The sequence below is a fragment of the Phasianus colchicus genome, chromosome 15 (assembly GCF_987193195.1).
Source record: "Phasianus colchicus chromosome 15, bPhaCol1.hap1.1, whole genome shotgun sequence".
Lineage (NCBI taxonomy): Eukaryota > Metazoa > Chordata > Aves > Galliformes > Phasianidae > Phasianus > Phasianus colchicus.
Genome location: NC_143450.1, coordinates 10670307 through 10683671, shown reverse-complemented (window position 1 = coordinate 10683671; position 13365 = coordinate 10670307). Strand labels below are relative to the sequence as shown.

Below are 13365 nucleotides of genomic sequence, written 5' to 3'. Positions count from 1 at the left end.
GGCGTGTGTACACGGCGGGCGTGTGTACACGGCGGGCGTGTGTACACGGCGGGCGTGTGTACACGGCGGGCGTGTGTACACGGCGGGCGTGTGTACACGGCGGGCGTGTGCTCTGAACGGGCGCGGATCGCACACGCTTGCGTGCACGTGGGCGCGCGGGGGGTCAGGCACAGCCGTGCACCTTCGTGCGCGGTGTGCGCCCCTGGCTGCACCCGCAGGCCACGCGCACCTCTGCTGCCGCGCTGCGTGAGCTCCCACCCACCCCGGCGTAGCGCTCAGCCTTTGCCCGTACGGCAGTTCCATCTCTTTATTAAGATCCCCCCGGTGTTGGAGCCCCCCCACGGGCCCGGCCCACGTCGGCCCCCGGGCAGCGCCGTCACGTGAGGGCTGTTTGCGCCCTTCTCATGACGGTTCCCGGGGGGGAGAGACTCTGCCCTGGACCCGACAGCAGCCAAAGTTCACCTGCAAAAAACACAACGAAGCAAAACCGCAACAAGGCACGTTTCCAGCTCCGGGGATGGAGCAGCGCCAGGCTCTGCGGGCGAGGGGTGAGCGGTCCTGCGCCCACCTGGCCCGACGGGTACAGGGTCTGCCCAGCAGCCCCATAGCCACGTCCCGCAGCCAGGGCTCCTCAGCGGGTGCGGGTACGCCAGGACGGGAGGTGCGTGGCGTGGCAGTGCGTGCAGACACGCACAGGTCTGGGCTGGCCGTAGTGTGGCAGCGCAGCGGTGTGCGGCGAGCAGCGGGCGCAGAAGATCTGCAGAGAGAGAGCGGCACCGAGTAGAACCGAGTAGAACCACGGCCCTGCGGCCCCGCACCCGGCCCAGCCCTCCCCGTACCTTCCCACAACTGCGGCAGTGGTGGCGGCGGCGCAGCAGGGTGAAGGGAGCGCGGCAGGCAGAGCAGTGGCTGCAGCTGCTGTCCGGCACCCACTCGGGCCGTCTGTGCGCTCCTGCTGGGGAAACGTGAAGGGGAAAGCAACGGGAGGGTTACCAGGGGTCCCTGCCCCGGTCAGAGCAGAACCACCCAGCTGGCACCGCCCTCCAGCTCCACTGCCCCTTACCTGCCCTCTGGATCCCCGTAGCATCTCTGGGGCTGGGGCACAGGGGACAGTCAGCCACGTGGGGCGCATCACCTGCACACAGGTCACCATCCTCGTCCTCTGTGGGGACAAAATTATTTATCTGTTATTTAACTGGGGCAGGGCTCAGCCCCACGGGTGTCGCCATGGGTGGGGCATGTGGCATGCCCTGGCTGCCAGCATCCCCAGCTGGGCGCTGTGGCTACGCTGTCCCCACGCTGTCGCCATTTCCCTGGGGACAGGAGGAGCCATGCCCTGTGCCAGCCCTGTTACGCACTACCGCCGCCTGTCTCTTCTGAGGTTTCTGCTGGTGAGGCCACGATCTTGAAGACGGTTTTCAGGATGCTGCGCAGATCACTGGCAAAGTTGGTCTGGAGCTGATCAGCCACCCCTGTATGGGGATGTGAGCTCAGGGCACTCTGGGAGCATGGGGGCGGGAGGGGGACGCAGCACGAACTCACCAGAGATGCAGACGAACAGGGTGTGCAGCATGTCCTTACTGCTGCTGTAGTGGGAGCGCAGCTCCGAGCAGCGGGAACCCAGTGTGGCCTCCAGCCATGGCCCCGGGGGGTGCTGGGGGCTGTGTGTGGGGAGGTGATCGTCACCCATCAGGTGGAACAAAAAAGCCCTATCCCACCAGGCAGGGATCAGCCACCCCACCCATGCTCCCTCCCCAAGCAGACCCCCACGTGCCTCTCTGTGCATGGGTTGTCCACTGCACCCAACCTCCCCATAAAACTGTGGTGTACAGGGGTGGTGTGGGGACTCCCCAGGAGACCCCATGGAGTAGGGGGTGTTACTCTAGGCACCGCTTCCCCCCATGTTTGTGGGGTGACTGAGCTGCAGGGATCCTCTGCTTCAGCTGCACAAAGGCTCCTCTCCAGCAGGCACAGCTCCTCTGCTGACAGCACCCACAGCAGATCCCTGCAGGAAGGGGACAGCGTGACCCCATGTCAGGCCCACACTGCTGCCCCCCACCCTGCTGCCCACATACCTGATCTTTGTCAGCAGGTTGTAGAAGGGGCTGAACACCCGTGACATCTGTTCAGGGCTGCGCTCCAGGCTGAGGGGACCCTCAGGGTAGATGAGGAGACCACTGCAAGGGGACAGCATGGAACATAGGGTGGAGGGATCAGCACAGAGCACTCCTGGGCACTCCTGGTGGGGCAGGGGGCTGCACACACCTGATTATGGCCAGGCGAGGGATGGTGAACATCAGCAGTGGTTCGTAGCCATCAATCATCTCCTGGGTCAGGTAGCCCAAACGCAGGGCTCTGGAGGGCACACAGCCTTACAATGGGGCTGGGGTGATGCCAGGAGGATGCCCCATGCCCTCCTCAGCACACCATGTCCCCACCTCTCCACTGTCTCACAGAAGAGCACAATGATCTCCTGCTGCCTGTAGATCTCATCAGGGGATTTCACTGCCACCAGCGAGGACACGTAGCTGTGAAATTGGGGGACAGTGAGGTGCCACTGGACCCCACTGAGCCCCTGCAGCCCCAACACCCAGTCCCCACCTGAGCTCGAACTCGGCAAACAGGCGGTCAAACTGGATGAGTGCAGCCCGCACGGGCTCAGGGTAGGTGCCTGGATGGCTCAGGCTCTGCTCCCGCAGCAGTGCCCGCACCAGCTCCAGGCTGCACAGCAGGTTCCTGGCACGCGGCCTCAGCTGTGCCCCATCCGCCTCCTCCACTTCAAGGAAGGTCCCTGCCAGAAGACACTGCCGGGACCGGGGATGTGTCAGGAACCGGGACCAGGGGGAGTCAGGGGACAGAGCCTGGAGCTCACTCCCAGCTTGTCATCCCCTCCTCAGGGCTGACCTCGGCAGCAAACAACATGTGGTTGCCCAGGTTGTCCACCAAGAGCTCCTCAGGGAACTTGACGAGGTAATCACGGCTGTGCCTCTGCGTGGGGATGCACTCCTCCATGATGCGCTCAATGACGGCCAGCAGCTGAGCCTGGTGGGAACAGAAACGTCACCGCAGCCACCCTAGGAGCCATGTGCTGAGGTCACCGTGCCGTACCTGGCTGAGGTGAAGCTGGTTGAGGAGCACCAGGTACTGCTGCGGGTCCAGCTCAGCATCCAGCCCATTGATCTCGGCCACCACCCGTGTCACCCGCTCATCGGCAAAGAAGAACTGCGAGAGCAGCCGGGGGTCGGAGCGCTGCAGTCAGAGAGGACAAGTAATGGAGCTGACACACAGCGGGGCCCCAGATGGAGCCACCCCGCTGTCCCCACCCATGCCTCAGTTTCTCCAGAGCAGAGCAGGACGAACAAGCTCGCCCTCATCTCGGCAGTGTGGGCACAGATCCGTGCACGGCCGTAAACACGGCAGCGGGTGAAAGGTCTGCGGGAAGGCTGCGGGTAGGGAGTGCAGGGGCACCGGTAATTCACTCCCGCCCCGCCGCTCCCCAGAACTCTCCCGTGGTGGCCGAGACTGCGGGGCCGGGGTTGCCGAGGATCGGTCCCAGCGATCTGGGGCGGCCCCAGAGCTGCCCGATCCTGTCGGGCTCCCGCGGCACCGCCACACCGTGAGTCACCGGCCGGGCCCGCGGCACCGCTTCCTCCTCCCTCCCTGCTCCAGGAGGGCCCGGCTCTGCTTCGCTCCCTGCGAGCGCCCGAGCCCCGCCACCCATCCCCGGCACCCCGAGACCGCTCCGCATCGAGGGGGCTCCGCCCCCCCGCCCATTCTCGGTGCCAGATGCCCACAGCCGCAGCGCGTGGGCAGCGGAGCTCCAGGTGTCTGGCGGCCGCCCCGTCGGGGCCGCTCGTGCCGTACCGGGAACGGGGAACAGCTGCCGCCGCTCTCACCTTGGGCCGATGCAGCCATCTCCGAAGGGCGGCGGGCAGCATGGCGTGACCAGGAGCTCTGCCACCGCCTGGCTCCCCGCGCCCGCCGCTCGCCCAACGGGGCGGGCCGGCACCGGGCACCGCCCGGGGGCGGGTCGGGGCGGTGTCTGCCCAGCTCCGGGACCGCGGTCGCCGGAACCCGGCGGGCCGTTCCCTGCCCTCGGCGGAACCTGGGCACGGCCCGGTGCAGGGAAGCGGTCGCCACCCGACGGACCGGTTTCTCTCCGCTTTCTCACCGAGGGCGGATCCCCGTCGGGCAGGCCGCGGTGCCCGGTGTGCCCCGTGTGGGTGCTCCGTTCCCGCTTCCCTTCCGCCTCGGTCCCCGGGGCTCCGTCGGTGCCAGCCCCGCTGCTATCCGTAAGGCGCAGCGAGTCTCTCCGTGGGACGCTTCCCGGCTGCGACGCAGCAGGTGGCTGCTCCCACACGGAGTTGCAGAGGCCGATAATTCGGACGTCTGAAAGCCTGAAAGCGGCGATTCACGGACAGAAAAGTCCGCTCCGTTCTGTCAGCTCCACCTCAGGGCGGAGGAGTCCCTGAGTCACGGCCGCTCCCCGGGGCCGTGGGAGCGGGGCTCGGCTCGGCGGCGGCTGTGTCGGTGCTGAGAGCCGGGAGTTTGTGACCGCGGTGTGCCACAGCGGTGGGGGCAGCGGGACGCGGGTTGGGGAAGCCCCACTCGGGGCTCAGCTGCACGGGGTTCTGCGACCTCCCCCGTGCTGAGAGCAGGGCTGCGCGGTCGGAACGCTGCCAAGGGATGGGGGTAGCGCCCTCATCCCGGGAGCGGGGCGCGGAGGGGCTGCGAACCCACTCGTGTCACGCACCACGAGGAAAAGCCGCACGGCCGAGATGGACCGGCGGACCAGCGGCCTGCGGGTGCAAAGCCGCGTGCCCGGCGCTGCGGATCGCGCCGCGCTGCCGACCCCGGAGCTCCCCGCGCGTGGGCGCGGCGCCGGGACCCGGGGGAGCCTCTGCGCGCGGCCGACACGCCACCTCCGGCCGCCAGGGGGCGCCACAACGCGCGGCGCTGCCCGCTCGGAAGATGGCGGCGGCGGCTTCGCCTCGCCGGGCCGCCCCCCAGGCAGGGGCCGGACGGGCCGCGCCGCCATATTGGCTGTTGTCCTGTCTGCGGCGGGCCGCGCTCGCCATGACTCGCAGGCGGAACAAGGTGGCGGCGGCCGGAGGCGCCGCGAACCGCCGAGAACGTCCCGGAGGGGCCGCCGGTCCTCCTCCCGCCCCTCCGCCGCCGCCTCCCCCGCCGCCGGAGCCGCCCGCCCCGCCCGAGGCGGCGGTAGCGGCGGGCGGCAGCGCGGAGCCGGGCAGAGCCGCCCCTCAGGTACCGGGCGGCCGCGCGGCGCTGCGGGGCGGCTCCGAGGGGCGGCCGGTGGGCGCGGGGCCCGGGCAGGGCTCGCGTCGGGCCGTCCGGCGCCGCGCCGGCCCCGGGCTCGCTCTCGGGGCGCGACGGGCGGGCGGGGCCCCGTCCGCGTGGGGCGCGGGGATGGGAGCGGGCCGCGGGGCTCCGCGCTGCCGTGCCGGGGGCTCCGTGCCGGGGCTCCCACCGACGTGTGCGAGCGGGGGGCGCGGCCCTCGTCCCGCGGCGACGAGGGAATTGCCGCGGCGGGGTCTGGGAGCCCGTCTGCCGCCGCCGCTCGCCTTGAGCCGCGGGAGATGGGGCGGCTCCGCCAGCCCCTCGCTGCGTCCCCGCCGCTCCGCTCGCGAGGAGCCCCGCGTGCCCTCGGCAGGACGGAGCCCTGCGCCGGGGGATGCGATCTCTCCCCTGGGCGCTACGGAGCGCTGCGAGGATGCGCTCCCAGAGCTTGGCGGGAGGTCCGGCACCGCCGCAGGTGAGCGGAGCGGCGGCTGGGCGGGCTGCGGGCTGCTGCCGGGCCCCCATCCGTCCCCGCGGTGCCCGGCTGCGGAGCGGCCTGGGGCGCAACCCCCCTCCCCACCGTCGGGGCACAGCCCCCTGCTCTGCCTGCATGCACTGGGTGTGCTGGGAAATGCCATCCCGTCGCACGGAGCAGCAGCTGCGCCCGCTCTTGCTGAAACACAGGATGGCCCCAGAGCCCTCCAGGCCGTGGCTGCCCCGCTGGGCAGGGGAGCTGTGTGCCTCCCGTGCTCTCCTTGGCCTCTGACCTTTGCTTCACCTTGAGCCTAGGAGACACCATCTGTTTCATGGCAGCGATTAAATGTGCGGTCATTGTTGCGGAGCCCACCACAGTGGCAGACAATGGGGGCTCTTATGTCGTGCTGGGCTTGTCCTGGCTGCGGGGCCTCTGGTGAGCCGAGGGTTGGGGCCCGGTGCATGCTGTGGCACTGGGTTGTGAGCCCTGCCCTGCCGCTCTGTGCAGGGAGAGCAGCGGGGGCTGCACACCACCCTGGTGCATCTCTGCCGCCGGCTGCACAGAACAAAGAGGCGGGCGGCCTGGGATGTGTGAGCGCTGGCGTGGGGTTTTGTGATGAATGAGCAGGGAGCATTGTGGCTGAGGGCCCCCATGCCAACCCTGCCTGGTGACATCTGTGGGTTGCGCTTTGCTCTAGGAGTCCTTTTGGTGCTGCTGTACTGCAGGTGCAGTGGGAGTTGCTGGGGGCCTCACAGGCTGTTGTGGTGCTGGCTGGTGGTTTAGCATAGCATGGTTCTCCCAGGGGTCTGAAATACCTACAGCTGGCACATCATGGGCTGACAGCAGCTGGGCAGCCCAAGGCCGCGCTGGGAGAAGGCGCAGACCCACATACAGCCTGCAAAAAATGTTCTGGTTTGTAGTGAGCATCCTGAAGTCTTTCATGCACCTGCGCTGACCTGATGCCCTGCAGCAGGTCCTTCGGGTGACTTGTGGCCTGTGTGTCCCACTGCAGGTGCTGCCCACCGCCAACCAGTCCGTGCAGACGTGCTGCCTGCTTTGCCACCGTGAGCGCAAGGACTGGGGAGGCCCTTCCCACAATGGGCTGGTTTCTCCGGGTGAGAGGCTGCCACCAGACTTCGTGCCAACGCTCGTGCAGAACCTCTTGGGAGAAATGCCGCTGTGGATCTGCCAGAGCTGCCGGAAGAGTGTGGAGGAGGAAGAGCGGCGGGCAGTGCAGGAGCAGGCCCTGGCGGTACGCGGCTGGGGAGCAGTGGTTGGAAGGGCTGGGGCTCCCAGGAGTGTGGCCTTGCAGTGCTGATTGTCCTGTGGTGTGAGCTGGGTCTGTGGGCCCCTTGCTCGCTCCAACCTTAGCTCCTCGGGTGTTGCTCAGAAGGAATAGGGGGTGATGCAGAGGCTTGTCTGGAAGCCTTTGCGGTGTTGGAGCTGCCTACCTGGCAGAGCTGGCAGCACTGCTGCTTTGCCAGCCCTGCCGCACTGTGCTTTGTGCTCCTCCTGCACTGGCCCTGTGGCAAGCTGCTCGCTGCCTGGCTCTGTGCTGCCACGCTGTGTCTTGCCAGAGCTGCAGTTGCCAAGGTGAAAGGCGCAGCGTGTTGCAGGGCTGATCTTGCCCCTGTGCAGAGCTTGAGGGCAAAGCAGTGACTTCCTGTGTAGCTTTGTTTAACCCTGCCCCACGCTGAACACAGCTGGAGCAGCACGTGGCCTTTGACTTTGACATCCACCTGGCTGATGGCTTGGGCTCTGGGAACCAGGCTGCCCATCTGCTGGATAGAGCAGGGGCTTGGGGTCAGTGGAGAGGGTCTTGGCCCCAACATCCTGGGGCAAAGGTCTCCTGCCTCACACCCAATCCTGCTCCTACTTCACTCTGTGTTTTCCCTGCCAGGTCTCGTTATCCCATACATCCTGCAAGTCGCAGTCTTGTGGGGGTGGTTCCCACTCCTCTTCCTCTTCCACCTCCTCCTCTTCCTCCTCGTGCCACGGGAACTCAGGGGACTGGGACCCCAGCTCTTTCTTGTCTGCTCACAAGCTCTCAGGCCTCTGGAACTCGCAGCATACCAACGGGGCCACACAGGGCAGTCCCCTCGGGGCCCCCCCTGCTGCGCTAGGTGAGTTGAAGCCAGTCGTGGGGTTGATCAGAGCTTTCTCACTGGTCTCTGGCTTAGGCTGTATCCTTACAAGCAACTTGACTGGTGGGCAGGGGGAGGCAGCAGAGGGCTTCTACTGCAGCAAAGGCAGAGGGTACTGGGACGTTGAAGCATTTTCTTGCTTTGCTGGGAGTGTTGCTCCAGCAGTGTCAGTATGCCACACTGCAGGCAGGGTGGAGTGGGGTGGCTGCAGGCAGAAGTGCTGTGCTGAAGGCTGCAGTGCTTTTCCCACCAGAAATGGCCATGAGACACTCAGCAGTAGCCAGGCCCTAGCTTTGCTTTCCTTGCAGGTGAAAAGCACTCCAGCCTGGCTCTCTCTCCAGAGTGCATCAGCCAGGCTCCTGCCATGGTGGCAGGGCTCAAGGCCTGTCCCTATGGCCATACAACCTCCCCCGCCACTGGCAGTGCTGCCCCAGGCTCGCCTCTGCCTACCTCACTTGACTTCTGCAAGACGCTGCCGAAGCAGTTCAAAAGCATGTGCCGGAGGGCCACCCCACCAGGTGCGTGTACCAGGGGTAGGTCTGGCCTCATCCTCCCAGCGCACTGCCTTCTCTGCCCCTGTGTCTTTCCCCTTGTTTTACCCTTTTTGTCAGGGCACCTGTGGGGCAGATGAAGCTACTGAGGCCCATTGCAAGCAGGGATGACTTTTGGCTTTTAACTTGAGTACCTGGGTGGGGAGGACAGGGTTTGTCACTGTAGAAGAAACCCATGCAGATGTGCTTTCTGTTCTGCTCCCTCCAGAGCAACCCAATCCCCATGCATCGCCTTCCAACTGAAGTTTGGTGCTACGGTACCTCTTGGTGGAAGTACCTCTTACTATTGGAGATCTGGGAGTTTTCTCTAGGCTGCCCTAAGCTTGAGCTCAGGGACCCATGTGCATTTGGGCTGTAGGATATCTCTGAGTGTGGCCATGTCGCTTGACTGTCTTTGCTTCTGCCTGTCTGCAGGTGAAGCCTTCCACTCCTCAGAGCATCATCAGCACTCGGACCTCACTGCTCCTCCCAACAGTCCCACTGGGCTCCCCTCCCAGCCACCAGCGCTGGTTCCCTCCAAGCAGATGCCTGCCCACCCAGGACCCTTCGGCTCCCCTCCACACGTCCCGCTGGGCACCACCCCACAGGCTGCACTCTTCCCTGCACCCAGCGTACAGGCAGCAGCCCCGAAGCCAGCATCCGAGTCCCCTTCCACTGGCACGGTCTCGCACAGCCCAGGGTCGTGTAAGAGCCCTCACCTGCCCCCTGCCAATGTGCCGCTGCTGAAGATGCCACCTCCGCTTTCGGGCTGCACTCATCCCTGCAATGGGCACTGCAGTACTTCGCTCATCCCTCCACCTGCCTCCCACCAACTGCCCGGCACAAACAGGTGAGTGGATGAGCCCTGCATGTTTCCAACCTCTCCTCACTGAGTGATACCACCCCTGCCCAAGGATGCAATTTCCCCTGTGGAGGGATTGGCCACTCTGGAATGGTGGTGCAAAGAGCCTGTGTTTGTGGGGCAGTTCTGCTGCTGTAGACCCCTGGTCTTTAAGGGTTAAGCTCTTTTTCTCCCTACATGTCTTCTCTGTGCGGTTATCCTTTAGTACTGTGGTGCAGAAGAGACTGCTTGCTTGCTTACTGCTCCTCCATCTAAAAGACCCAAAGAAACCGCCTGGTCAACCTGCTGTTGGCCAACAGGATCTATGTCAGTGAGACCCATCGGGCAGCTGAGGCACTGGGCAAAGGTTTTCAAGAAGATGAAGCCTGTGGACTGGTGGTTCTGCTCGCCTGCTCCCCTGGCCCTCTTTGGGCTACTTGTGCCTTGGAAGAGAGCATGCTGAGTCGAGGGTGTTGGTTCCTCTCTGCTGATTAGCTCCCTCTGCGGAGGGCCAGACAAGTCTCGAGCTGGAGCTAGAGGAATGGTGCTGTGGGCCGTGCCCTGGCTGCCCTGTCCCTGAACTGGGTGGTCTGTGCCTGTGGGAGTCGGGCCTGCCTGCACGTGGGGATGTCTGGCAGCTGCATGCAGTTCCAGTGTTTCTCACCTGTGCTACCTGCCACCCCCAGTGAGTACCGCTCCCTGCCCTGGGATGAGCTCGTGGCCTTGCAGGGGACATTGCTTTCTGGAACTCTGGTGGGCCAGCCTTCTGCCTGCTAGAAGTGCTGGGGGGTGAAGAGTTAGGAATACCTTTTGTCACGGGCTCCTACAGCATTTTCCTTGCAGAAGGAGGGTGCAGGGGGCTGGGGTTTGTCTGCCCTACAAATCCTTTTGCTCTGGCACAGGGTGACTCGGGAAGGGTGTTCTTATACACCTAGTGGGATGATTTGAAGCTCCTTTGCTTGCACTTACTTCTCACCATTCTCCTCAGGGACCCGTCTTGCAAAGGACACAAGTTCCCGAATGGTACCAGCTGCCATCCACCGCAGCCGTGTGAGGCAGATGAGGGTCTTGGGGAGGATGAGGACAGCAGCTCAGAGCGCAGTTCCTGCACCTCCTCTTCTACCAATCAGAAAGATGGGAAGTTTTGTGACTGCTGCTACTGTGAGTTCTTCGGCCACAATGCGGTGAGTGAGACCACTCTGGTCTTTGTGTTCTGCTCTGTGGTGTGAAGTTGGTGTGTGGAGAGCATGGAGGTGGGAAGGTCTGGCCACAGCTTTTCTCTGCCAGTATGTGTACCCTGTCATATCAGGAAGATGCTTCAAGCCTCTAATCATCTTTGTAGGTATGTTGGAAAGGAGTTCAGTAAAGGTTGTGCTGGGGACAGGAGTGGTTGGGGAGAACGATGAGTGACTAGTGTGGAAGCTGGGGCTGCCTGCGTGTCACACTGGTTCTGGTACCTGCCAAGCTTGACAGCTCTCACCTCCCACAGCCACCAGCCGCTCCCACAAGCCGCAACTACGCTGAGATTCGGGAGAAGCTGCGCTCGCGCCTCACCAAAAGGAAAGAGGAGTTGCCACAAAAACTAGGGCACAACAGCAGCTCAGGAGAGCCTGCTGTGGACCACCGCAATGTGGATGAACTGCTGGACTATATCAACAGCACAGAGCCCAAGCCCTTGAACAGTGCCAAGGCAGCCAAGCGGGCACGGCACAAGCAGAAGAAGAAGGTGAGGCTGGGCAGAGGGAAGTGCTGCTCTGTGTCCTGACTGGCTAAGCAAGGTGGAAGAAGTGGGCAAGAGGGAAGCCTGTCCTACACCTTTTAGAAGGTCAGAGCAAGACTGCTCCTGATGGGGCTTTGCATTCTCTCACTTCGTTCCATTTGGTTTCTTTAGCTCTGTGCCTTTTGCTGCCATTCTCCTGAGGTAGAATCAGTGTCTAGTTCTTTGGGGACTTCCCTGCACCTCTGCCCAAAGCATCTGGGGGGGAGGCTAAGCTGCTCTGTTGTGTGTTGTAGCTCTGATAAGCAATGTGTCTCCGTAGTGGAAAACTGTGCTGTGAAAGCTTATGCTGTTCACTGGTGCCTCGTGCCCAGAGTGGTGTCCTCTGTGTAGTACGGTTGCCTTTGTGGTGCCTGCAGGGGACATGTGACAGTTCAGGCAGTTTGGGAATAGTGGAAGGCTTGGGAAAGCCGTGCTGAACACTGGCCCTTGGTTTGCTGCATGACTTGGCTGGTGCGTGGCTTGCATACATCTGCCTGGCCCATCTGATCTTCATCTGTGTTGCAGGAGGAGAAAGCCCAGCTGGAGGCAGAGGCCCAAAAACGTGCAGAGCGTGCCCCTGCAAACAGCCAGAGCAGGGAGCCAGCCGAGGAGAAGCTGCTGGAGTGGCCAGAGCTGGAGCTGGAGCGTGTAAACAGCTTCCTCAGCAGCCGTCTGCAGGAGATCAAGAACACCATCAAGGACTCCATCCGGGCCAGTTTCAGTGTCTATGACCTCAACCTAGATGTCAATGACTTCCCCAAGAAGGCAGCTGTCTTGGAGCAGAAGAACCTGATCTCCCACCTGAATGGCTCCTCCGACCTGCAGGACATAGACCTGGCTCTCGCCCCGCTCAGCCTGGGCCCCACCAAGAGCCACACACTGCTGCGGAGTGAGCTGGGCCCTCGATGGGGTGATGGGCCAGGGGAGTTGCCACTGGCCCCAACGGCCACCGAGAATGGTGTGGTGAAGCGCCTCAGTGCCGTGCCCAGCCTGTCCCGCATGATCTGGGTTCAGTCCAAGGCTGCAGACTCTGCTGTGGACTGTGGTGGGCAGAGCCTAGAGCCCAAGGAGGGACTGCAGCCCAAGGGGCCAGAGCCAGCAGAGCAGGTGTTGGCAGGGAGCCGACAGCGAAAGAACAAGCGGCAGAGCGGGCAGGTGAAGAAAGGGGATGGTGCTGTGGTGCTCAGTGGCCAGGCCAGGCTGGAAAACTCTGGTGTGAAGGGGCAGGTGCTGGGAACCAAGCACCCTTCAAAGCCCAGCACTGCAGAGCCACAGCGGGCGGGTGGCTGCACTGAGGTGGAGAGTGGCAAGGGGCAACCCTGGGGCTGCGGCACTGCCAGAGCAGAGAAGGAGAGAAGCAGCGATTGGAAAGGCCGGAGGGGAGAGGGCAAAGCTGAGCTGCCAGATCTGGTGCAGCTGCCCACCCCAGCCACTGGGGACCGGCAGCTGCCTCCCCTTGCTGCCCTGGGGGGATCCCCCCAGCCCAAGGGCAAGAGCAGGAAGAACCGCAACAAGGTGGAGAAATCCAATACCTCTATCGGTGAGTGCCTGCAGCTTTGCCCTGCCGTGCTCTTGCTGCTGTGGCCCCTTCCCCAGCCCTTGCCCTGCCTGCTGCCTTCCTGTCCTGCCCTGGTGTGTTTGAGGGTCCCATCCCTGGCACTGTCCTGCTGGGAGCAGCTGGGTTTTAGGTGTGTTGCTGCGTTGTGGTGACCTTGTGCTCTGCTTGCCAGATGACGTGTTCCTGCCCAAGGACTTAGATAGTGTAGAGATGGATGAAACTGACCGGGAAGTGGAGTATTTCAAGAGGTGAGGCAGCATCTCCTGGCAGGATGTATGTGAGGTCACCCTGCCTGGGGTTGGGGGCTGAGGTTCTGGGGGTTCTGTTGCTCACTGGGGCTCCGTTCTCTCCCGGCCAGGTTCTGTCTGGACTCTGCCAAGCAGACGCGGCAGAAGGTGGCCGTGAACTGGACCAACTTCACCCTGAAGAAAACCACTTCCAGCGCAGCGCAGTGAGGTGCGGGGCCGCCCCCCCATCCCCCACCCTCGGCCGCTCCGCTCTCCTCACTGTGCCCCGTCACTCCCTCCCGGGGGCCCCCGGCTCTCCTCTATGGGGTCCCCCGTTACGGGGACCCCGGTGCTCTCCTGCCCCGCGGGGCCCCCGGGGCTCCCCCCGCCTCCTCCTCCCCACCGCGGGGTCACCCCGCCCCAACCGTCCCCTCGCCCTCTCCGCCCGGCTCCCTGCGCCGCGGGGGAAGGCCTGTGCTGGACCCAATAAAGAACTTTTTAATTTTTTATTTTATTTAACCCCAGCCTCTGCT

The 13365-nt window shown here is 64.0% G+C and overlaps 2 protein-coding genes across 6 annotated transcripts; one reads left to right on the top strand and one right to left on the bottom strand.

Annotated features, from left to right (window-relative positions):
• Positions 1-171: 171 nt before the first annotated feature.
• LOC116232070 (lateral signaling target protein 2 homolog) lies at positions 172-4410 on the bottom strand. Of its 3 annotated transcripts, none has more exons than XM_090150691.1 (13): positions 4172-4410; positions 3109-3249; positions 2905-3042; positions 2602-2804; positions 2439-2528; positions 2266-2355; positions 2076-2177; positions 1775-2005; positions 1543-1661; positions 1359-1472; positions 1064-1162; positions 840-955; positions 172-757 (listed from the first exon to the last, which is right to left on the bottom strand). In XM_090150691.1, exons 3-13 carry the CDS (start codon positions 3010-3012, stop codon positions 632-634), a joined length of 1398 nt encoding a protein of 465 aa, XP_090006817.1. In that variant the 5' UTR covers positions 3013-3042; positions 3109-3249; positions 4172-4410; the 3' UTR covers positions 172-631. The 3 variants fall into 3 exon arrangements, with proteins under 3 accessions (XP_090006817.1, XP_031454006.2, XP_031454007.2); XM_031598146.2 differs by lacking the exon at positions 4172-4410 and adding an exon at positions 3897-4043; XM_031598147.2 differs by lacking the exon at positions 4172-4410 and adding an exon at positions 3897-4043 and having other exon boundaries at positions 173-757; positions 840-952.
• Positions 4411-4941: 531 nt separating this feature from the next.
• On the top strand, positions 4942-13338 carry FAM193B (family with sequence similarity 193 member B). 3 transcript variants are annotated; one of them, XM_031598145.2, is made up of 10 exons: positions 4943-5265; positions 6786-7025; positions 7674-7896; positions 8226-8435; positions 8883-9297; positions 10277-10472; positions 10778-11014; positions 11573-12587; positions 12778-12853; positions 12964-13338. In XM_031598145.2, exons 1-10 carry the CDS (start codon positions 4972-4974, stop codon positions 13058-13060), a joined length of 3003 nt encoding a protein of 1000 aa, XP_031454005.2. In that variant the 5' UTR covers positions 4943-4971; the 3' UTR covers positions 13061-13338. The 3 variants fall into 3 exon arrangements, with proteins under 3 accessions (XP_090006802.1, XP_031454005.2, XP_090006803.1); XM_090150677.1 differs by lacking the exon at positions 4943-5265 and adding an exon at positions 5521-5773; XM_090150676.1 differs by lacking the exon at positions 8226-8435 and having other exon boundaries at positions 4942-5265.
• Positions 13339-13365: the final 27 nt, after the last annotated feature.